General features: G+C 34.2%; 1 protein-coding gene across 3 annotated transcripts in view; it reads right to left on the bottom strand.

Moving 5' to 3' along the window:
- LOC148944029 (inactive tyrosine-protein kinase Dnt-like) overlaps nt 1-25,178 on the bottom strand; it is a 190,152-nt gene that overhangs the window by 52,457 nt on the left and 112,517 nt on the right. For 2 of the 3 annotated variants that reach the window (XM_089100308.1, XM_089100309.1), the window contains exons 6-8: nt 18,313-18,428; nt 4,712-4,865; nt 1,541-1,672 (exon numbers count right to left, since the gene is read on the bottom strand). In XM_089100308.1, the coding sequence (XP_088956434.1) occupies nt 1,541-1,672; nt 4,712-4,865; nt 18,313-18,428 (402 nt within the window). The remainder of the gene's footprint in view (nt 1-1,540; nt 1,673-4,711; nt 4,866-18,312; nt 18,429-25,178) is intronic. The other variant, XM_089100310.1, reaches the window with a different exon arrangement.

The raw sequence follows: 25,178 nt of genomic DNA, 5'->3' as shown, positions 1-25,178 counted from the left end.
GGCCGGTGGCCCTTTGGGGGGCCCGAGGGACCTTGGAGGACCAGGGGAGGGCCTTTGGGGGTCTGAGGAGGGCGTTTGGGGGATAACATTTCGAAATTTTTACTTTTTAGTTTACTTTTTTTTGCGGCGCATCCTGCGGCACTTTCCTGCGGTGCCTCCCTGTGGCGCATCCCCCGCGGCGCTTTCCTGACCCGTGGCGCATCCCTGCGGCACATCCTGCGGCGCTTTCCTGGCCCACGGCGCATCCCGGCGGCGCTTCTCGGGCCCGGGGGACCTTTGGGGACCGGGAGAGGGCCTTTGGGGCACGGGGAGGGCCTTTGGGGGTCTGGGGGGCACTTGAGGACCGATTGGTCCTTTGGGAGCCCGGTGGACCTTTTGGGGGCCGGGGGGCGGGCGGGGGGGGGTCGGGGGGGCCAGTGGGGAGCCGGGGGGACATTTGGGGACCGGTGGAGGGCCTTTGGGACCCCGTTGGTCTTTTGGGAGCTCGATGGGCCTTTGGGGGGCCCGGGGAGGGCCTTTGGGGGTCTGGGGTGGGCCTTTGGGGGCGCCGGTGGCCCTTTGGGAGCTTGGGGGACCTTTGAGGACAGGGGGCTTCCTTTGGGGTTGGGGTAGGGGCATCGGAACCCTTTGGGGTTGGGGTAGAGGACCTCACAACACTGTTCAAATGAAACTTGTGTATTATAACGACCACAGAGTTTCACCCTCAAATCCTCTTCCAAAATCTCTTCAAAAATCTTTCGCCGAAATAATTCCATAACCTGTCTAAAACAGTTTCGCCAAAATTATCCCTAAACGTAATTCAGCGTGTTCCTTTTGTTTTTGACATCTCTGCGCTAATGCATTTCAAATTAATAAGAAACCTGATTCCCGCGCTAAAACAATTCATCGTTAAGATGTTTCATGGAGAATTGTTTTCATGGCGTTTGGTTATTAATATCCTTTGGAGTTCGACCAAGAGTTGTTTCCGAGGCAAAGACATTAATGACTTGGATCTATTCCTGGAGCAGTACCTGTCAGACATTACTAAACTTTGCCCGGAAACAATTTGATTAATGACTGACAGCAAAGTGAGAAAAATACTGTTTTTCCATTCTCACTGACAAAAACCATGAAACATACATAAATTGCTGTTGACATCCATGAAAGTGAGAAAGTTCCTGTTTTTTCATTCTCACTGACAAAAACCATAAAACAGACAAAATTCCTGGTTTTTCAAGTGAGAAAATTCCAGTTTTTCATTATCAGTGAGAAAACCATAAACCACGTGGTTCTATGCCAATATATGGTGTTAAAAAAAGTTATAGGTGGCAGCAGGGTGTTCGTTCTGTGCTGGTACCCCCCATTCTACTTACATGGCTTACCATTACTTTCATAATTAGGTTTTAACTTCAGATTCTGAGAAACCAAGGGTACATTTATGGTCTATTTTCATCAGGATCATCACTTACGTTTACTTAAAGATAGAAGCGTCAATAAAGTAGGCCTAAGGTAAAAGGTTATTTCGGAAGACACCCCGTCTTCCGAAATCCACAATACTCACATGCAATTTCTTGCCGCAATATCTCTGTGTACCATATTCTTTCTATGTAAGTATTCAAGACCAGATGATATTTGTAGACCTATTTCACAAACAGTCAGAGCGTCCAATGGTTGGCCACATTCTTGTAAAAACCTGAAGAAAGTTCTTTTTTAAACATTTAGAGAAGTTTAAAAGTAACAAATAGTTTCTAGAATTTGAAACTAAATTTCCTCTTCGAGTGTAAGGACCACATTTCAAGGAAAGTGCCACAATACACTGTCAGTTGTAGATATTTAGGCCTACCATAAAAAATAAAATACTATTAGCGGTAATATATGATGAGGTTTTAACGTACGGTAAAGGTAGAAAGAGACTTGTGTCTATGTTCAAGTTTTTCTATATAGCGGCTTTCCTGAGGTGATTATCAGCCAGCCAATCAGATAGTTTCAATTTTCCACTCTTCCCTCTTAACTGTCTTCGTAATGACTATCTCCTAATATCCATACTTACGTAAAGATCTATACTTAAAACTATGTAAAAACACCATGAAGAAATCAGTAACAGACTTGAGTAAAAAGAATTCTTACATTATATGTGACCTTGTATATCTAAGTCTGCCAGTCCTTGATTCTAGGTCTATCGTATTAGTTCAGATATGAGAGAGAACAATGCCACTGGATTTAAATATAGGAGATATTTAGACAGAAAGAAGCAATTAGGTAATAAGGAGCAGAAGCAATTAGGAGAGGATCCCTACTGTAGAGTCATCAAGCTCCTTTCGACAAAAATGTCAGGTAACTTTCTATTTTTTTGAATATAAGAAAGATCATGGATGCCTGTTTATTTATACTTTTTTTTGTCAGGGGTGATTCTATCACATCAAACGCCCTATAAGATCGCAAGACCGCTCATTTGAACAGGATTCGAAAGTTCTCGTGCACTTTTTAAGTGACAAAAAGACTGAAGGCAACTACTCCACCTCCAACAGCCCTTTTTCCCCAAAAGACATCCGATCAAAATTTTCAAATAGCCATGTGATTCAGTATAGTTAAAAGGTCCAATAACCATGCTTTTGGGCATGAAATGACCCTCCATAGTCCTTGTAAGGGCTTTAAGTTGCCCAAATTGCCCATTGTTAAACATACAGTATTTCTTGTTGGGAAATATACGGAAACAAACGAAAAATTTGTCCCTTTGCCTATTGCATTGGATAACCCTAAGCGTGTTTTTACGTTCTTACAAAAATCTATAATTTTCATCATATCACTTTTTGAAATGCCAAAGAATACTCATTTATAATACATCAAAACCATTAAAGGGGGGGGGGGTCTATCTTAATTTTTAGGACGGTATCTTCTTGCAAAGAGTTGCTAATTTCACGAGGTTCCCAAAATTGCAAACATTCATATTGGATACAGCATACATGTTTCACAAATGGTTTCCAATTTCTTCGCTTAAAATTGTGTTGTAGGAGTCTGTTGGTTACAGTCAGTGGCGTCATTAAAAAAAAAAAAAATATGGTCTGAGGGTAAAATTTATTTTTCAAAATCTAGAGGATAAGTGCCACCTGTCTTCCACCTTGTTTTTGCCCTTGATTATAATCGGAGACTAATGATAAAATGTACCAGTTCAAAAGTAAAAAAAAAAAAAAATCAATAAATAAACCAAGTAGGCTACGTGCTTGGCAACTGGAATTGTATTTGCACAAATATTAGTAACAATAAAAATCATATTTAGTTTTCTGTTCTGGGCATTTACTCCCCCGGAAAATACCCCCTCTCCCAAAAAATATCCCCCGCCGAAACTACCCACCCCCCTCCCCCCCCCCCGGAAAATACGCCCCGAGGAACAAAAAAAAACAGAAAATATCACCAGGAAATAACATCCTTGCTGAAATGAAATTACTTCCAAAAATTTACTCACCACTGAAAATTCCCCCAGACAATCCCTCCCCCCCCCGCCAAAATTGTCCGCATTAAACGAACGAAGGTTTTTTAGTCACAACATCATTTACATGTAAACTCTCTGTTCCTCTGTGATTCAATGGTAGAAATGGAAATAATAGTAACAATAGAATTGACAATAGTGGTAACAGTAATACAGCTAAAAAATTAGAAGAATAAAATAAAAAAATGAAAAGAAAAGATGATGCCAAATAAATATTAATATATATTTAGAAACTAGGCAGATAAAACAATAGGATTTTAAAATTCAAACAAAAGAATATTCATCTGTAAAGAAAGTACGTTAATTAAAGAGAAATTTAATCAATTAAATTAAATTGAACTAATAGAGGCATTTTGTAAAAATAAAGTCGAATATACTGATAGGACAAATTTTACGTGTGACGAGTACATTGCATTACAAGTTGCCCGTTAACAAATTTTGATACGGCTGTTATTACGACAATTTTCTTTCAATTATTTTAACTGACCTTTTTATACGTTCTTCTCTTTCCCCTTTTTTTTGCTAAGTATTTCAGTTGCGTTTACCTCAAGCACCTCCAGGAGGTGTATGCAGCGGTGAAAATTATTTTGAAGGAATGGTAAAGACTCGGGGAAAAAGTTTTTAACTTTTAAAGAAAAATTAAGACAGGCGTATCATGTAGAAGTACAGGATGGTATCGGAAAGGTTCAAAAAATCGTGACCTTTAGGGGGAGGAATTGGGATGGAAGCCTATCCCTGGTTACACGTCTGCACTAAAGTGCTTGAGCCATGGGCGTACGGAAGGGGGGCGCAGTTGCCCCCCCCCCCTAGAACTCCAAATTTACACTAGATATGGCTGAACAAGCAGATGGTTGAAAAAGCAGTTGAAAAAGGTAGATGGTTGAAAAAGTTGGAAATAAACTGCTGGAAGGACAGAACAAAACCGAAACAAGAAGCAACTATACATGTCTTGGACTGATTTAGCTCTAATCCAAGAAGATTGATTAATGCTGAAGCTTATTGATGATTTATGATTTTTGGTGATTACTTATTAATAAAGATTTCATAAGCATGAAAGAACTTGCTGGCAATGTAACGTTTTGTGAACTGTGATATTATTTCAACCCCCCCTCTCATCACAGAATCGGCTGCCCCCTCCCCCCTAAAGAAGAAGCTACGTACGTTCATGGCTTGAGCAATATAGCTTTTGATGAAATAAGGAATTAATAAACAAAACAAAATGAATTACAAAAAAAAGGGACTCACTTCTTCAAGTTGACTAGTCCTTTTCCAGAATAGATAATATATGGAAGATCCCCGAAGGATATTCCTATTGGAGATGCCACGTTTCTATGACATATTCCCAAGTACCGGGAGCTTTCTTTTATAAGCTGAGTAGCATGAAACCCAGCACCCCGTTCTGAAAGAAAACGTAAAATTAAAAAAAAAAAACAACAACAGCAACAAAACAGACATGTAAATATTATACAATAATATTACGATATTATTACAATAATAACATGTAAAATTGTATGTGTATCTAATGAAGAATAAATCTTATCTTATCTTATACTTCGGATAAAACCTACTAGGGTAGATGGATAATCTACCCTAGGTAGATGGATAAAACCTACTAGGGACTAAATTTTATGTAATGTAACGTAAATTCTACGTTTTAGGTGTTTTTTTTTTTTTTTTACGCAGAGCAATTGTAATGCAAAACAGATTTTAACGTTGCAACAACATATGTGTATATAAAATTTAATACTTGATATGAGGCACGTGGGGTAGAGGGTGGAAATAAAAAAAATAATTTTCGATAAATTGAATATAAAGTGCTTAAAAACCTTGGAAAATTCAAAATGTGGGGGAGGCAACTCCGAGACACCCCCTCCTTTATTCGTGCCTACTTAAAATAGAACCTACTGTCGCTACTGTCACTACTGAAAAACCTACTGTCGCTATATGCCAACCAAAGTGCGAATGGATAACATACAAGTATGTTCACACGAGGAGAAGGGGCTTTCAGGATTGCAACGTCATATCCCTTCCAATATCGATATTCTTACGATTTTTCGATAGTTCCTTATATTTCCCATACAATTAAGCTATATTTGAGGCTTTTCTGGAATTATAGCACATCATCACGTCAATGTCCGACGTACGTCTCTGTTTACACAGCCTTTTCAAATATTACCTGAGAGCAAACGTCAGTAATTAGTATATAATTTGTAAGTAGTGATCCCTTGTTCATGTTAGATCAAATTAAGAACACCTTTTATTTCTTACGATTATTTGAAACATTTTACCGTTAAAAAATAACCTGAATGGGTAAGCCTAATAGCGACCAGGTCTCGATAAAAGTTCTTGCAGTAGCCTACATATGTCACGTCAAAGAGCTCCTGACTCGATCTTTTCAAGCTCTTTCTTACATAATACCGCCACATTTCTGCTATGGTTTTCTTCTTGTTCTTCTTCTTATTTTTTAAGGGAGGAGGATGATATCGGTCTAGGGGTCATTATAATTTGGAAGGGCGTTCATCTGAAATAATTTCACTTATTTTTAGCATCCATTCTCGTGGCTGCAGCATTTGTTTAGTTTATATTTGCTGTGGTTGCAGCAACCACAGCAAACCGATTGTTTAAATGCGCTTTGAAAAAGAAAAAACTGTATAGGTAGAAAAATTGCTCATTGAAAGGTCGTTCAGGAATTATAAATGTTATATAGCTTTTAACTTAATAAGTAAAAGTTTGTTTTCAAACCAGATTTGGGGGCATTCTGAAAAAACGCTTTTCTTGCGGAAGAAGTAAAGAGCGAAGTTGAAACTTAAGACGAATATATAAATTATTGGAATTGTCATAATCAAATTATTATAATATAATTTATTGCCTCAAATATTATCCAAAATATACATACACAACTAGCTTAAACGGTTCTAGGCGAATACCTCCCCAGCGAATACCCCCCAGAAAATACCCCCCCGCGGAAAATACCCCCGTGGAAAATACGGTTTTCCAAGTTTGAGAATTTTATTTGAGTTTTACTTTTTCAACTTCCGTAGGGGGATGGAATTTTGTTACTTGTGTATTATGCGCCATTCACTCAAGCTTACGCTGTGTAAAATTCAAGAACACACCGTTTTTTTTTTTTTTGTTATTTTCTTCGTTACTTTAGAAAAAATGGGCTATAGATTTGCATATTAGGGGGGGGGAGGGGAGTAAGCATAACGGGTCTGCATGCAAATGTGTTTGGTACAATTATTCTGCATATTAGATAGATAGACAAATTAGTATATTTTAAAGCCAAATATACGGCCATGAACACAGTAAAATAACATAAATGAATATAGTGAATGGGGGGGTTTAACCCCCCAAAAAAGCCCTCCCCCAAGAAAAATACCCCTACTCTCCCTCGGAGAGTAACCCCCGCGGAAAATACCCCCTCCTTGGAAAATGCCCTCCCCCCCCCCTGTGGAAAATAAGGTTTCTAAATTTGAAACTTTATTTGAGTGTTTTATAGTTTTGCTGAAAAGTGCCAAGGAACAGGAAAAAGAGGAATTTACACACCAGAAGTGTCTTAAAAACTTAGAAAAAAAAAAAAATCAAATCCATTTGTGTTGAAAAGGCTTCCATATGATTTTCTGCAATTTTTGGCAGTACCGGGTGCCAAATTAAAAAAAAAATGAAGAAGAAAAACAATTAGGCAAACAATCATCAATATTAAGCTAAAACATATGGCACCAAAAAGTTTAAGAAGGTTCGGCTATCCTTTGAAAAGATAGTTGGCTTTGGAAACCAACACGTTCTAAATTGTTTAAGTTTCTATGGACAAAAGCGTTGTTAAATTCTACGAGTTTGTTTTTCTTATCTTCCAAGTGTAAAACTACCACAAATCACCATTAAAAAGTAAATGAAACCCAAAACTAACAGAAATTATAATAGATAGCCTAGTCAAACTCAAAACGAGCAAAAAGTAAAAGGAGTATGGCTGACGACACCCATGTCTTCTTCAGACCAGAAAATAATTTTAACTTTACTTAAAAAAAAAGGGGTCAGTTATTGTCAGTTTGATATACATATTGTGATATCTATTCCTTATAGTCTTAATACTTCTTTATTTGTTGAAGTCAAAAAAGTGAAAACATTTAAAATGTATTTTGTTTTCAGTAAAGTGCAAATTACTTTCTAGTCTTGAGGAGGTGTGGGGGTTGCCAGCCATACTCATGCTAACTTTTGCTATTTTGAGTTTGAATTGGTTATTTATTGTAATTTCTGTTCGCTTTGGGTTTAACTCATTTATTTATGGTGATTTGTGGCAGTTTTACGCTTGGAAAATTATTTGAATTTATTTCTATTCATTTTTGGCTTAACGAGGCCATGGACACCAGCAGTGGGGAGCAGCGGGGCCATGGCCCCCACCTGGAATTTTGGGACTATATAGTAGGCTAATTATAAGGAAACCAAAGAGAAAAAAGCAGAATAGGGAAAAACCATGGAAAAATGTTTGTTACTCCATTGTTGGCTGACTACCAATAGATTTTGACCCATAATAAGGAAAATATAAGTTCTAATTTGTGACTGAGTGATCCCTAACAAGATTTCCCCAAAAAATGTTTTTATAGGATTTGGTTGGAGCAAAAAAAAAAAAAAAAAACAATTCTTCATAGTAATGAATGGTAAGTAAATAACGATCCTTGTCAATAATGAAAGTAAAAGAGCCCAACTATTGATATCATTCAGTCAAAGAATCAGCTTTTTATAGTGATCTTAAATATGTATTTGTTCATTAGTAATTAGTGTAGTTATTAGAACACAAGAAAGTTTGCATGATTATAGAAAGCACAAGGAAAAAACTTAATAAGGGACGGTTTCGGTAAAAATATGCCATCACCTTTTAATTGCTTTGCAAGAGTAGGCTACCCATGAGCTGATGTATGAAGAAATATCAGAAATGTTTCAGAAATCAGAAATGTTTCCCCTGGACGGAATGCTATATTTCTGTATTTTCCCCCTGAGCGGATACGTTTTTTTTGTTTTATTATCAATTTTTTCTCCAGGAGTGATGGTATTTATTTAGTTGTCACTTGGAAAAAAAATTAATTTTTTACAGTTATGAAGTTTAAAGGTGTCAAATATACTGGCTTTTGGCAGACAAAATTAAATTAAAAATATTGAATTAAATATTTTTATTTTATTTTCTTAATCTTAATTTTGACGTTTTACTTTGATAATGCGTTACTTTTTATAAACACTGAGTTTAAAGGCAGTAAATATTTTAGTGTTTGATAACCAAGTTCAAAACAGTCGATATGGTTAAAAAATATCCGTCCAACGCTTCGGCATTGCTCAACAGAACTTAATGCTGGGAGTTTGTATCTTAGTTTTTGTAAGTAAGCTATTTGTAAGTAGGCTATATCTGTATTTTTTGTAACTGCTTACTTTTTTTATTTTGAAATACTTTTACTTTAATTGACATCTATCGCCTTTAGAAAATTGTTTTCCTCTAATCTTCATTAGATACAGACAATAAAACATTTTTTTTTCAACTGAAAGTAAGGAGCAACATTAAAACTTAAAACGAAAAGAAGTTAAGGAAAGGTTGGGGTCCAGGATCCTGATCTCTTCTAGGACCCGAGTGTAGGTGGCATCAGACTTATTGGGGAAAAGGGTGTAAAGACAAAGGGACAGTGTTATTTTCAACAAGAGCATGGATTGTGTAGAGCTGATAAAACAAAAGGGGGGCAATCTAAAAGGTACCATCTACAAACCAATTATCATTCCTGAGGGGTATTTCCACAGAATTTTCATCCATCCAAACAATAATCCTCCTTTTCTTCCAACTAAAATTCTTTAGTAAAAATATTAACAAGGACTTTTCACCAAAATTACTGTTCATCGCCAATTTTTTAAGTATATTCAAATTTTTTTTAAAATTAAAATTGCAAATTTAAACTTAGAACGATGCTAATCAACGTGCAATTGTTGATCTTCAAATTTTTAAAGAAATTAACCAGTGATTTAAGGGACTGTTACCTCAAATTATATCTTTGGTATGTATTGGTATGACTTGGAAAATAATCAGAAATCCTATACAAAAGGAGCTTATAAACTGAAAGCAACCAACATATTTGAAAGCTACTTCAACAAACTATTGTTTGTATGAAGGGGGCTGTCTCCTCCTTAGCTACTTACTCTTTACTGTGAACTTTTACTTTTTTCCAATTTTTTAAGAAAAATTTGCAATTGGAAAAAAATATTTTTCAAAGCGCTAAAATACTTTTTTTTATTGAGCAAGGTATCGTAAAGGGGGCAGTCCCCCTTATATACAGAGTGGTTTATATTTGTTTTAAGTTTTAAACTAGCTACTTAATTTAGTTGAAAAACCTTTTCTATTTGTTAAATTAAATTTCATGAAACTGTCCGACTTGGCTCAATAATAACCAAAACTCTAAAAAAAAGGAATTGTGATACCAATAGAAACATGAAAAGAATTTGTCTATAACTCTGCATCCAAATATATTAGTTTCATTAAGTTTAGTCTTACCTATCAAAATCTACGAGCCTGATAAAATTTGTCGGATTTTCGGAAAAAAGGGAAAAGACCCCCTTAAAGTCATATAATTTTAATAAAAAGAACGCCATCAGATTGAGCGGGCTCACTTGAACGGAAATTAAAAGTTCTAGTGCCCTTTATAAGTGATAAAAAAATTGGAGGGCAACTTGGGCCCCTCCTACGCTAATTTTTTCCCCGAAGTCACCCAATCAAAATTTTGAGATAGCCATTTTGTTCAGCATAGTTGAAAATTTAATAAATATGTCTTTGAGGATGACTTAATCCCCCACAGTTCCCGGGGAAAGGGCTGCAAGTTATGAACTTTGCCCATTGTTTACATATAGTAATGATTATTGGGAAGTATACAGACGTTTTCAGGAGGGATTTTTTATGGTGGGGGGGGAGGATGATCGCTTCCCAGGTTGCATAAATTTCACTTTGGCAGAAGCCGTAATGCTTCCGGGTCGGCACTGATGTTTGTTCAAAAAACACTTAAATGAAACATTACATTTACTTTATGCTAGGAAGTTTTTTTTTTTTTTTTTTTTTTTTTTGGTTAAAACAATTTCCAGATACCTCACTATTCTTCTGTAATATTTTAGTGGCCATATACCCAGAAAGAATTATTTTCTGACTTAAACTATAAAAAAAAACTGACTAAAACTAAAAAAAAACACAAATAAAAGTTTCAGATTTAGAAACCTTATTTTCCACAGGGGGGGGGGGGAGTATTTTCCACGACGGTATTTTCCAAGGAGGGGGTATTTTCCGCGGGGGTTACTCTCCGAAGGAGTGGGGGTATTTTTCGTGAGGCATTTTTGGGGGGTTAAACACCCCCCCCCATTCACTATATTCGTTTATGTTATTTTACTGTGTTCATGGCCGTTTATTTGGCTTTAAAATATACTTATTTGTCTATCTATCTAATATGCCCTAATGTGCAAATATAACACAAATTTATTTCTAAAGTAACGAAGAAACTAACAAAAAAAACCGTTGTGTTCTCGAATTTTACACAGCGTAAACTTGAGTGAGTGGCGCATAATACACAAGTGCGAAAATTCCTTCCCCCTAAGGAAATTAAAAAAATAAAACTCAAATAAAATTATCAAATTCGGAAAGTCTTCTTTTCGACGGGGGTTATTTTTTGGGGAGGGGGGATTTTCCACGGGGGGTATTTTCTGCGTGGGGTATTTTCCAGGGGGGGGGGGGTAAACGCCGACCACCAGCTTAAACTGACTCTTTATATTTTTCAAGATTTGTAGAAGTTGGGAAACTAAAGATTTACTGAGAACTCTGCTTGCTTGAGATTTTACAACAGTGGTTGCGTTACGTATCTTTTTTCCCAAAAATTAGATTTCGGCACAAAAAGAGCAAAATTAGGGTTAGAAAAAAAAACCTCAGACAAATTCATTCAAAAGCGTCAACAACACTCAAATCGTATATCACAACCTTAGCGATATACTGCTCCACGCAAGCGGAAGCCTGTTTTAAAAAATCGTGTAAATCATATAACTTTCGCCACAAATGGCATGGTCTATCACGTACGACAAAAAAGGGTGGCGTGGTAGAAAAGTACCACTCGTGGTTTAACAAGTGACAGTCCAAGATATATACTAGCTAGTGGAGAGTGAGCACCCCCTTGGCTAGATGGTTGCAATTTTTCCATATATGTAGAACTAGAATATAACCACTATTTTTTTTTCTAAATGGGAGCAACAAAGCCTGTCTGAAGGTGTACATGCAATCTAATTTCAAACATTGAACTTTACTTAATGATTTCGTTTGAGACTGAACAAAGGATATATATCTGCAGAGAGGAGAGGGAGACCGCACATTTCAGGTTAGTTTTTAACCAGTCAGTAAATGTCCGCTGGTAGTCAATCATCATTAAAATTGATAGAACTCAGATAATATAAATAGCAGTTAATAATTAGAATATTCTTATCAATTATTAATCATTAGAATGATTTTATTAACTAATAATTTGGATTTAATATGGAGAATAGATCAGTGGAAATGACATGTTTGTATTGACAGGGATGCCGACCCCCTTCTAAAACTAAAAATTATGTTCCCGAGCTCATTTTTTTATGTGACAACAAAGAAAATTATACTCGAGAGTGTATTGAAATTGGGTGAATTCGAGAGTGTATTCTAGTTATAGCCCCCCCACCCGGCATATTATAGACACTTGTCTATGTAACTGCCCAAACCAGAAGTATAATGACGTGTAGCTAGATAAAAGTGGTCGCATCATAGATTGAATACTAAACAGAGCACTGAAACTTTTTTTAACAGATGTGGGGAGACATATGCGTGTTTCTTGAACCAAAATACAGGTATTTCCCGAAAAGATTATTACGTGTTGTTAATAGCCATTATCCACTTGAATAAATGATTTATTAAGAACATCATCAGCTCTTTGGCCAGACATCTCCGATCTCTGGAATCTTTATCTAAGAAGTTAGCCGTTTCAGAAACATCTTCTTGACAGTGCTTTCTAAAGCAAGTTTCTCTAAACTTTTTCTGTTACACTTTAAAAGTTGTTGGAGACAAGACAATAGTTCAGCGGTTCTGAACTATGGAGAGGAGTCGTGTTAGGTTGACGGCTAAACAATTTCAAAACTTGTCAAAGGATCTTTCTTAGAAGTTAAAAAATTCCTAAGTAAACATAGAGCCTAACAATAAAAAAAACAACATTTTAATGCATCACTGGCGGAGAATAGCGGTGGTTTCCTTGTCATTTTTAGGTGATTTTGTCTCTTTTTTTATCAGTTTTCTTTTAGATGCATTTTAAGCAATTCTTTTCATTTAACAATAAAACAAACTAATCTGAACAGTAAATTTTTTATTTTATTTATAACACGTTTACTTCAAACTTATGTTTTGCTGTATGGAAAAGATATGTTAGTACAATTATAGAAACCTGACAAAATTAAATTGTAATTTCTAAATAAAATAGGTTTTAGTTGCTTCGATCAACTTTTGATGTTTTTCGTCTTACACTTGATAACGTTCTTCAGAACGTAAATTCTACTGCAATAGTTGAAAGATAGTGGTTTTAGTTTTATTTTTAGTCTCTTTTATGCTTTATCTACTCACTTTTACATGCACTTTATATCTATTTTTTTTTTACAAATGACAAAACGGACTAACCCTCAACAGTATTAGAGTTCGGACTTCGTTTATTTAAAAGTAAATTTAGAGCAAAAATAACCAACACTTCCCCGTAACGCTTCCTGGCCAAAAACGAAAAAGCTGACAAAAAAAGATATACTATATACAATATATATATATATATATATATATATATTATATATATATATATATATATATATATATATATATATATATATATATATATATATATATATATATATATATATATATATATATATATATATATATATATATATATATATATATATATATATATATATATATATATATATATATATATATATATATATATATATATATATATATATATATATATATATATATATATATATATATATATATATATATATATATATATATATATATATATATATATATATATATATATATATATATATATATATAAACAGAACTCAATCTCACTATCAATCATTGCCAAAATCGCAAGCTAGGCAGGGGAGTAGCTCGTGATTTCAAATACTAAAATCAACAAAACTCAGATAACTCATACTCAAACAAACATCCAACCCAGTCCAAAGACATCAACTCCGGGGGAAACTCTTAAAAAATATACATTTAAAACATGTATTTTTATTACATATAAAAGGCGTTTATTTGAAACTTGTGCTTTCCTAGGTGGAAAAGAATTTTTAGCACAATTTTAGAAATCTGCCAACATTAGATTCGAATTTCTAAGTAAACAGGCCTTTAGTTCTGTCAGTTAACCTTTGACGTTTTTCACTTAACGTTCCATAACATTCTTTATTGAGGATTTTTTAAAGAAGGCAGCTTTGTCGTAATTATCGGGTGATTTCTGTCTCTTTGGAGCGTCAACCACTCTCTTTTACATCCACTTCAATGCCTTTTTTCGCTTAATGACAATCCATAAACCAACTTTCAACGGTAACTTTTTATTAGACATAAAATTTGTTTATTCCAAACTTGGCTTCTTCCTCAAATTTGGGCTTTCATACTTGAAAAACCGTCGACATTAAGGAAATTCCGGATAGTTATTCCAGACGCATCTTAGGATCTGAATATCTGTCAAACTCTATGCCTCTATCTTTTATGACTCGTAAAAATAAGATTTAAACGACAATAATCCCCATGTTTTTCTTCATGTTTGGCTTTCTGTCACTGCAGCATGTTTTATGTAGAAAAAAAGAATAAACTAGCAGCAAGATTACATCCACTAAAAAAAAATTCGACGCAACAATACAAAGTTCTGAGTAGTAGTGTGGTAAAGTGAGTTTAAGGTTGTAAAGTGAGGTTGTAATTGATACCTTATTACTCCCTTTATAGGGGAGATAATTATGGTCCTAAGGTAAATAAACTTTGGTAGCGTGCCTTAGGCTTTGACCTGACTCAGTCTCAAAAATCTGAGTGTATATATAATGTCAACCACATTTATCTGACCAATTGACGTACTTAGCCAGGAAATTGGTTATTGAGCAAGTTCCTTTCGAGCCCAAACATTCCAGGAGTACTTTTATCTTAATAAAAAGTGGTATTTCAAAACTTTATATTTTGTATTTTTTTTGCGTTATAAATGTTTTATTTCGCACTAAATTATTTTTTGTTTAATTAGGCAGTTACCACAGTAGAGCTAAAATTTGTAATATTGTCGCAAGAACAAATTTGTAACATAAAATTTGTAACATTGTCGCAAATCTTTTTCAGTACACCAACAAGAAGTTCCAGGGCAGCGGATACAATGGGGTTCAAACTTTTTTTTGCAAGGCCTTCTGCGAAGAGTCGCAGCCCTTGAGCGAAAGACAGCCAAGAATCTAAAACAGTGTTGCACTGTGTTAGATTCAAACACCTTAATGTTACAATGAACACTAAGTAGTAACAGCAATACCAAGTTACAAGTAACAAAACTGAAACTCAATTCTCTCAAGTTCATTGATAAACTGGTTTGAACTCAGACCGAGATATTTCCGTTGACTGAAGGACTGTAAAAATAAAGACATTTTTCAGTGTGAATATAAGAAAAAGGGTACTTGTATAATATACACCCCACCGCTCAAGTTGTTCATTCATTGACGCATTATAGAACCGTTTTTTTCGTTAGTTTCTTTCAGTTTAGCGAGAGACAAGACAAATAGAAGTGACAGAATAGATGGAAAATATATAATTTGAGCTATATATTTGCACATTAGAGGGGGGGTAACTTTTCTCTTACTTTGGTATATTTCATTAGTATTGAGCGTAAGAGAAACATATTAGAATAACTTTACGTAGGGCGTATATCATAAAAGTACAAAAAAAGCTTAGGAGGGGGAAGGGGGGGGGACTACTTACCCCCCCCCCTGCCCCCTCCTATCGAACTGACACCACTGCTACTTATCATATTAAATCAATGTTGACGTTGAGGGCCCATACTTGATATCCTTATTGAAGTGAGGGGGTTAATTTTTTCAAATTTTTCAAATTCAAATTAATTTATTTAGCATACAAACAAATACAAACAAATTTACAGCAGCCATCTACAAAAACCCGAAGGTTTGTTTACGATGGCTGCAAATCCATTATTATAAAGCTCTACATCCACATAACAACTATCTCTTTGCGGGGAAAAATCCGCAGGTGAATTAAATCAACATAAAGAACATCTCCTACTCTAAAAGGATTACACTCTAGAAATCGCAAGTGAGAAATATCACATATCATCCTTACAACAACCACTCAAAAAAAAAAAAAAAAAAAAAGCAACAACAGAGGTAAAAAAAAAAGTGAGATACATATAACTAAATAAAATATGACAAAACCAATAAGTATAAGCTAGGCCATAGAGCCGACTCCATGCGCTTTGGCTGGGTAAATTCACGAACATGCGACCTTTATCTGTCCAAACAATTTTCATACCAAACATTAATCAAATTCAAATTTCTAATCATTCAAATATAACTCAAAAGGTAACGCTTCAATCTACTCTTGAGCTGGCTTACATTATCAGCCTGTCTAATAGCATCCGGGAGGAAACTCCACACCCCTGGTCCCACAAAACGAGGCAGAAACGTAGCACGTTGAGAATTCCGGAGCTCAGATGCAAGGTCATTCACATTTATAGTCTCATAACAATGATAAGATGAGTTAGCTTTAAAAATTTCCCAAAATACCTCCGTTGAACACTTATTCAAACATTGATAAATAAAATTGCTATCTGGTAATCCCGTAATTTGATAAATATTTAAAATGTTCAAACTTGCAAAGCAATTCAACGTTTTATTTTCAAACTGAACATAACAACCTTAAATATAAACTATTTTATTTTGTAAAATTTGGACCCTTCTAAAACTTTAAATAAAACTAATAGTCCATAGTACGCAACCATACGATGATATAGTAAAAGAAAAACATTTAACGGTAGTTGAATTTTCAGTCTTCTTGTCACACCCAGCACTCTTGAAATCTTAACTGTCACAAGATCACAATGTGATTTCCAACTTAAATTAAAATCAAGACTAAACCCCAATTATTGAACACCATTTACATGCTTTAAAAGTTCACAATTAAAAACAATTTTATTATCTAAAACACATGAAGCTCCATTTCTACACAATGTCACGAAATTTTTTTTTGAAATATTCACTACCAAATAACTAGAATTTGTAAAACTTATCAATTCAGTTTGGATGATGCGAGTTTGCTGTCGTTTTAACAAAAAGAGATCACGTAGCCTATAACCTGAGTTTGGCAGGTTCCTGGCATGGTTAATCTTGCCAGAGTTATTGGCAATATTCGAAACTCTCCCAACTCGAGAATACCAAATATCAGCGAAAAATATCCCCAAGATGTCCAACTGCCGCACGGGTGTCTGGAAAAAGTGTTCATATAGGCTACAAATAAATAAAAAAAGAGACTCGCCCTTTTAATAGCGTAGACGACATACCAGAAAGTTGGAAACTGCCAAAGCAGTAACATATTAACTTGAAAATCAAACTGAAAAATCACAAGCAATAGAAAGGTTTGGATGATGCGAGTTTGCTGTCGTTTTAACAAAAAGAAATCACGCATTGCTTAAGGATCTTAACCTGAGTTTGGCAGGTTCCTGTCATAGTTAATCTTGTCAGAGTTATTGGTGAACATTTGACGGAAAAACTCCCATCAATTAGTTTCCAGTTGCGCTCCACCATGAAACAGAAATAATAGATCTCATGTTAGTCACTGCTCAGGACAGTTACTACATTCCCTCTATATGCTACAACCGAACTAAGAAACGATGAAGGCTGCATCTGATAGTAATCTACCTTCCACCATCCTACTCAGCTGCCAGCTTTCACAACTTGCTAAGATTGGGCAAGAAGTTACAGCCAATTTATGTGGATTACTAATCTCAAAATAATTTGGTAGCGCAATTTATTCTTTTTAGTCACCATAGCTTTTAAAGCTACTTTACCAAGAAGACGAAAAATGACGCTCCGCGAACAGGACCACCTGATGTCCATGTGTGAAATCCAGCTCGTATTTCTGATAAATTTGAGATTCTTTCAAATCTTTCTATATAAAAAAAGGCTCAATAAAAAACACTCCTTTCAGCATTTATCTAAAAGAGAATATCAATGCTATATTCGATTAGTTTCATATATTCAACTGCTTCGAATAGGAGGCTTTTATTTATTTTGAACTAAATTTTGTTGGCTAGAAAATGAATCAGAAGCTAGCGAAATTCTCACCTGCACGGAGACATTTTTACTCATTGGATGATGGAAAATTCGGTAGCTTAGCAAAATTGTACTCCTTTCAGAGCCTAGCTTAACCCTTGATTTAACACTTTTGCGCTCACACCGACACGCAGTTGAGGTATTTGTTGACTAGAATTAATTAGGTGTGAATGAAATTTAAGCAAGACACACTTCTGTACGCAGGGACATTAACAGGAGGGGGAACTTGGGCTCCCGAAATCCTAGATTTTTCTTTAATTTTTGAGCACTTCTTATTAAATTGTTGAAACCTGCTCTTTTATTAATCCCCCTCCCCAAAAAGTATGCCCATGTACGTGGTTGGCTATAGGCAATCAACTTCCAGGCCTTGGGGAATAGGGGAAAACCACACTCTTCTTTTACTTTAATATAAATAAATATGATCAAAAATCCCATAAATATGCATATTGGATAAAGAAACAGACCTGATATGGTTTTTATTAGAACTTCCTCAGTTACGCCATCTATCCTTCTATATGTTCCAAATAAAACCAGGCCAAAAGCACCTTGAAGTTCCATATTGCTTATGCAAATCTGAGACCTAAACAAAGAAGAAAAACATTTTTTTACGATTCTGTTATAGCAAGAGGAAAAATCAATAAGTGATGTTTTGCTACTACATATGCATTAGATAATTGATAAGGACTGATGGTAAAAACTTGAATGTCAGTAAAATCGTCTTAACAAATCATTTACCATTCTTTGAATAAACTGCATGGCTATTTTTCTTTTTTTTAATTGACAGCTTCGCCACTCAAACTTCTTTTAAGATTTATCTATTCATTTTACTAAATCAAGTTAGTGGCTTTGCTGTCAATTGAAAACAAAAGCTGTAATGGAACACGTTTAAAGAATAGAAAATAGGATGAAAAAAAGGTAACGGTAAGACAACTCCAGAGGGGAGCGCACTGGCTGTCGCAGGTGTTGGCCGTATTATATCAAAGTGCATAACCACACAATTAAAAATTTGTGAGTAAGTACTATTTAAAGTTTGGAAGTAACATGACAAGGGGCTGTAAATTCGGCGTTTTGAAATATGGTAAATGAAAAGAAAGATATATACTGGTTCTACAGATGTCACAAGTAAAATGAAGGTACTTCCGTATTAGCCAGTACACACTCGAGAAGAAAAGTTAAGTTAATCCTAATGAAATATACCAAAATATGATGAAAATATAATACTTTAGTTTATACAATGATACAATTTGGGCAAAGGGGGGAGGGGTAAACTAACCTAACCTTACCCCTCCCCTAATGTGAAAATATATAGCCCAAATTATACAAGTCCAATGTATTCTGTCAACCTTTATTTGTCTCTGTGGCTATGAAACCGGTTTTCTTAGATCTTACATTCAGCAAACTTCTCGGGTGTGTACTGGCTAATACGGCAGTACCAAAATGAATATATATATATATATATATATATATATATATATATATATATATATATATATATATATATATATATATATATATATATATATATATATATATATATATATATATATATATATATATATATATATATATATATATATATATATATATATATATATATATATATATATATATATATATATATATATACATATATACATATATACATATATATATATATATATATATACATATATACATATATATATACATATATACATATATACATATATATATATATATATATATATATATATATATATATATACATATATATATATATATATATATATATATATATATATATATATATATATATATATATATATATATATATATATACATATATATATATATATATATATATATATACATATATATATATATATATATATATATATATATATATATATATATATATATATATATATATATATATATATATATATATATATATATATATATATATATATATATATATATATATATATATATATATATATATATATATATATATATATATATATATATATATATATATATATATATATATATATATATATATATATATATATATATATATATAAGAAATTAAGAACAGGTAGAACTTTTTGCTAATTAAAGTAATAGGACCCGAATGTTTTGGCTTTACATTCGGAAACCTTTATCAGCCGAAAGAGAGAGAGAAAGAATAAACAATTAAAACATGGAAGGAAACCACAGTAAAAATGAAAAACAGCATGAAAGGCAATCACTTTCTTTACAAAATTTTCATTAGTGCTTAAAGAAGGTAGTTCAGCTAGGTGAATAAAACTTTCGGTATTGATTTTTGAAACAATCCCAAAAAGCTTCACTCGCGTGGCTAAGAAAGTAGCAATAGTGGCACGTTTCTTCCTTCAAATGTTGCGGAATTTTTTTCCGAAAAATGGTTTCTAATCCTATACAAAAAAATCAAGCCTTTTCTTAATTATAGAATGCTTTCTGCTTTTTATGCTGTTTCCCTGTATGTTCTACTGAGTTTGTTCTGGTGTTTTTTTTTTATTATCTCTTTTTCTATTGCTAATGTTTATGGATGTGAAGCTGAGTTGTATAGGCTTTATGATGTTATTGCTATAGGCTGTATTATTTAGCCAACTAATCTTAATGAGAATTCTCAATTGTCGTTATATACCTCTATATTGTTATTTCAATTATAAACAGAAAGGCAGGGCGGCAAGGGTACGCCAGCCCCCCTGGGCTGAATGACGCTGCCTTATATTTTTATTTTGAGATTTCTATTATACAACATTGGAAGTGCCGATCATATCCCCTCACCCCCCCCCCCACAAAAAAAAATCAGCTTATGGGCACCCATGGGGGGCACATTAAATCATTTCGGCATATGTTAATAATCAATGAAGGAGTATGTCACGAAACAAAGTGTATTTCACTTAAAACTAGTTGGCATTTTTTCCTGTTTAAGTCCGTTTCTCCAGTCTGAGGGGGGTTAGACTGATCTCAGGAACGTGTAGATCCCCTCTGTGCACAGACAGGTGGAAAAGAAATGGTACAAATACCTTCGTTGTACACCAAACTTTTTAAAGTGAGAAGAAGTTATCAATCGAAGATGTAATCAAAACGCCATGGATTTTTTTTTTTTTTACAAAGGGATAGCTGAGGGATTTTGGATAGCTCAATGCATTCACGAACATGTTTTAAACTTTTTTGCTGTGTCTCCAAGTCTAAAACTCATTTTTCATAACTCGCCCCTAACAAACCTCCCTGTCGTCATCTCTCCAAACCCACAACAGAACCTAGCTCATAAGCCTTTAGCTAACAATTGTAAGTTATAATTTAAGTTAAAGCTTAGTTTAAATTAAACAGGTTTTGAGATAGTGTTGCTAGTTTCAGTTTTACTAATTGAAGTTTAGTTTGAGTTCATTTGAAGTTTTGAAAAATGGATTTGATCCATTTTAATGTTCAAATATACACATATGAAGGCTAAGCTTTTTTTTTTAAATAAATTTAGTTGTTGCGAAAAAAATGTGATAATTAGTTAATATTTGGTGTAAGATAACACAGACCAAACCAATTAATCCAGGTAAAATAAAAAAAAGTTTAGCCTGAATATAGATGATTGAGTTACAGTATTCTATTTGTGAACTCAGAACTGGTTTAGGGATCCAACACCCCCGGTGGCACTAGCTCGTAAAAAACGAAGGGGCAGACTAAATGTACTTTTCAACATATAAACGGACAATTTTTTTTCAATGAAAATTCCAAAAAAGGTGGTTATCAATGAAAATATAAAAAGAAACGTGTTTCTAAATATGGGAGGGGTAACATAGGGATGCTTCACAATAGACCTGCTCCTATCCCTGTGACAATTTCAAAACAAAAAACGTATTGTCTATTATCTTATGGATAAAAAAGATCAGTAAATGCATTTTTTAGATGTTTACAACCGCCTCACCCCCAAAATAACACCTTCTCTAGATCGAATACTCGGCATCTTTCTGCACCCCATACCACCAGGAGCGTCGTTTCGGGGAGGGGGCAATAGGGGGCGGTTGCCCCCTCCCCGCAAAACAAATTGAAAAAAAACTATTAAATAGCCCATTCCCATTGACTATCCAGATATGGACCCCTCTCGCACCCTCCCCCCAAATAAAATACTGGAGCTACTCTCCTACACATAGACGAACTGATTTAGATTACTTTCTCGAACCCTAAGAGATACTCCGTGTTGTTATTTAACAAGTAAAATTATCTCTACAAAGAATTGTACTATAATTGATGTCAACGCCCATTTCTTCAAATTCAGCCCCCCCCCCCGCCCCATCAGAATGCTGGGCACATGCTAGCAATACTCAAAGGTGCTCTATCTAATGCACTCAAATCAATACATTGTCTTCCAAATAGACTATACACACGATAAGCCAATACAAATGTAAACTCATTTATGTCACAATTGTTTTGCATAGTTTGAATAATACATAACCAAACTTGTAAGCTAAGTAACATTTTATGATAATTTACCCAGGGTCGAACCCAAATTTGTATTAGGAGTGGTAAGTAAAGGTGAGTTAAGGTATTAAAAAAAGTATTGTCTGTGTTTTAGCTCCACGTGAAATACTGAAATGGTGCAACAAACCCATTATATCACATTAGGGGGCTCTATCCTCATACTTGGATAAAAGGCACAAATGGTAGTGGGCTCTGTCAAGATCTTCGGGCTAAGCATAAACCAGACTTTCGCTACAATGCTTGATTTTCGCAATTGGGAGCGTTTCCTTTTCTGATCGGCAATATTTTTATCAGACAAAATTTGTGTCTTCTGCAGATTGGCTAAGAATCGGGAATTATATCAGAAACAGGGAAAAAATATTACATCATCTGATGACAAAAACTATAATTGTACTGGCTCTTGTTGTATGACGGTCTTTTTGGTTAAACATATTCTTAGTAGCCTAGGGTTTATGTTGCTTGTGAAACATACGATTTTTACAGCTGTGAATTAAAACAAAAGTACATGATGCTCATATCACTCGATTTAATGCTTACACTTTTTCAGTTTAAATATATTCATAATATTCATTTTATTTTTTTGGTTTTAGTGCGACACTGTTTTTTGCAAATCTTTTATACTTGAAATGCGTAGAAAATTAACAGCTAAGTAATATCTGAAGCCACCTATTTAGTTTTAGTTATGCATAATGGACAGTCTAATTCAATGGGGAGAATTTTATATTAATTAAAATATACTCCTCGCAATCAATTTTATTTTGCTATTTTAATAAAACCCTAGTTTTCTATAGCTATTGCCTCCTTTTGAATTCACTCCTTTCAAATTTATATAAAGTTGATGCTTAAATAAACTAAAAAAAAATTAGAGTGAGGAATAGAGTACAAAGCCTCTAAAGGTCTAAAGGCTTGACTCGACTGCACCATAGTCGAAATTGCTTAGACTTATTCTTAGAGAATGATTTAAACTTGCCTAAAATGAAGAAAATTTTTCCATTTTGGCATAAGTACGAAAAAGTTTCTTAACATATTTCCAAATCTAAAAAAAATCATAAAAATTCTAGAATATAATTGGTAGAGGTAAAAGAGCCTGAAAAAAAAACAAGGAAAGGGAGAGTGAATTTTGATTGAATTGTAAAGTGAAAACTTATGCAATCGCATGCATCTTGAAAAAATAATCAGGAACTCAGTTTTTAAACAAGTCTTCCATATGCAGTTATCATTTATAGTTCTTTATAGCAGCGGCCAACAATTTAAAAAGAGAAACATAGGAGAAAAATCAGCAGAAAACAAGCAAAAAATAAGCCAAAAACATATGGCGCCAAACATTTTAAAAATGTGTAGCTTTTTTGAAGCTTTTTTTGGGAATCAAAATATAGTTAATGTTTGAATTTATACAGACGAAAAGCGTTGTCGAAACTGACTAATTAGTCTTGCTTATATGTTTCCAAGGTTCAACAAGGCAACACTAACGAAAATGTGACTAATAAAATAAAAAAAAAGAACTTTTTTACTACGCTGAAATCTTTATGATTTAGAAACAACCAACAAAAAGTCGTGGTTTTCACATATAAATAATAAAACCACTCAAACTCACTCAAACCCACTCAAAACTCCTATAAAGTTTCTGTTACACTATTGTCGTTTAAAGAGGAATGAGTGTCTACAATATTGCACAAATACTAAGGTTGAGAATAGTAAAAAACCACCTAAGTATCATAACTTCTACAAAAGTCTGGTAAAATCGGCTATTGTTTTATACCATCTTCGGTTAAAGGAGGGATGGGGTCTGTAATCTTCCATAAACCTTAAAACCGTTAATGATTATTCATAGCCTTATTTATATTTTTTTCCTGATGCTTCGCAAACAGTGCGAAGACAGTATTTTCAAGCTAAGGTTACGAATAGCTACAAAGGTCTGGGAACCCGTGGAAAACAGATTTAAAAACTATTGTCTAAAGTACCTCTTCAACGTTCATGGTCGAGAAAATTCAGCTAATGATTTAGCAGTTTTCATCTTAATTTTATGTCCGTTCTGCTTTTTGTGTACAAAAATGACTGTTTTAAATTCAAGTTTAACTGATGACTTGCAGAAGAATTCAAATATTTAGAGCATTATTTGGACTAAAAGAGGGTTACTCCTGAATGACGAAGAATCAGTGATTGCAATCATTGGCACAGAGGCTCATCAAGACAGTATTGTTGCTTATGAAGCGCAAAGAAACACGATTTGATAAGACATTTGGGTACATGGGTTGCAGTTCGGAATATCCGGTAAACTGAGCATTCCAGTGGAAGATACAACTTTTAAAAGAGAAAAAAGATGGGCTGTCTAAAGAAACCTGCTTGGACTCGTAAGCTTTAAGGACGCAAAATAGATACTTGAACATGGACAAAAGCATAGAAGATTGTCGGAAACCCCCTCCCCCTCAAAAATCTCGATATTCCTAAACTTATTATGAGATTTATCCGATTGTTTCATATAATTAACACGTTCTTGTACTTTTTTCCAAGTCCTGCTCTCCCCCAAAGCAGAATCTTACAATCCTGGCTGAATTTTACATATCCTTGCTGAAACACGTAATTATGTTTTTCAGGAAGACAGGGTTCCGCAAAAATAATCCGGACAATCAGGTGAATTGTGGGAAGATCATAGCAATTCTTGGAAGTATACCAAAATTTCTTAAGCTTTTGCCTGAAAGTGTAGTCTTAAGTAGTGCCGGAAAAAGGGTTCCGCAAAAATAATCCGGACAATCAGGTGAATTGTGGGAAGATCATAGCAATTCTTGGAAGTATACCAAAATTTCTTAAGCTTTTGCCTGAAAGTGTAGTCTTAAGTAGTGCCGGAAAA

Source organism: Artemia sp. Qi Xiang Cuo, chromosome 14 (genome assembly GCF_049724085.1).
Source record: "Artemia sp. Qi Xiang Cuo chromosome 14, ASM4972408v1, whole genome shotgun sequence".
Taxonomy (NCBI): Eukaryota; Metazoa; Arthropoda; class Branchiopoda; order Anostraca; family Artemiidae; genus Artemia; species Artemia sp. Qi Xiang Cuo.
Note: the sequence above shows the minus strand (reverse complement) of the source record. Positions and strands in the feature narration are given on the sequence as shown.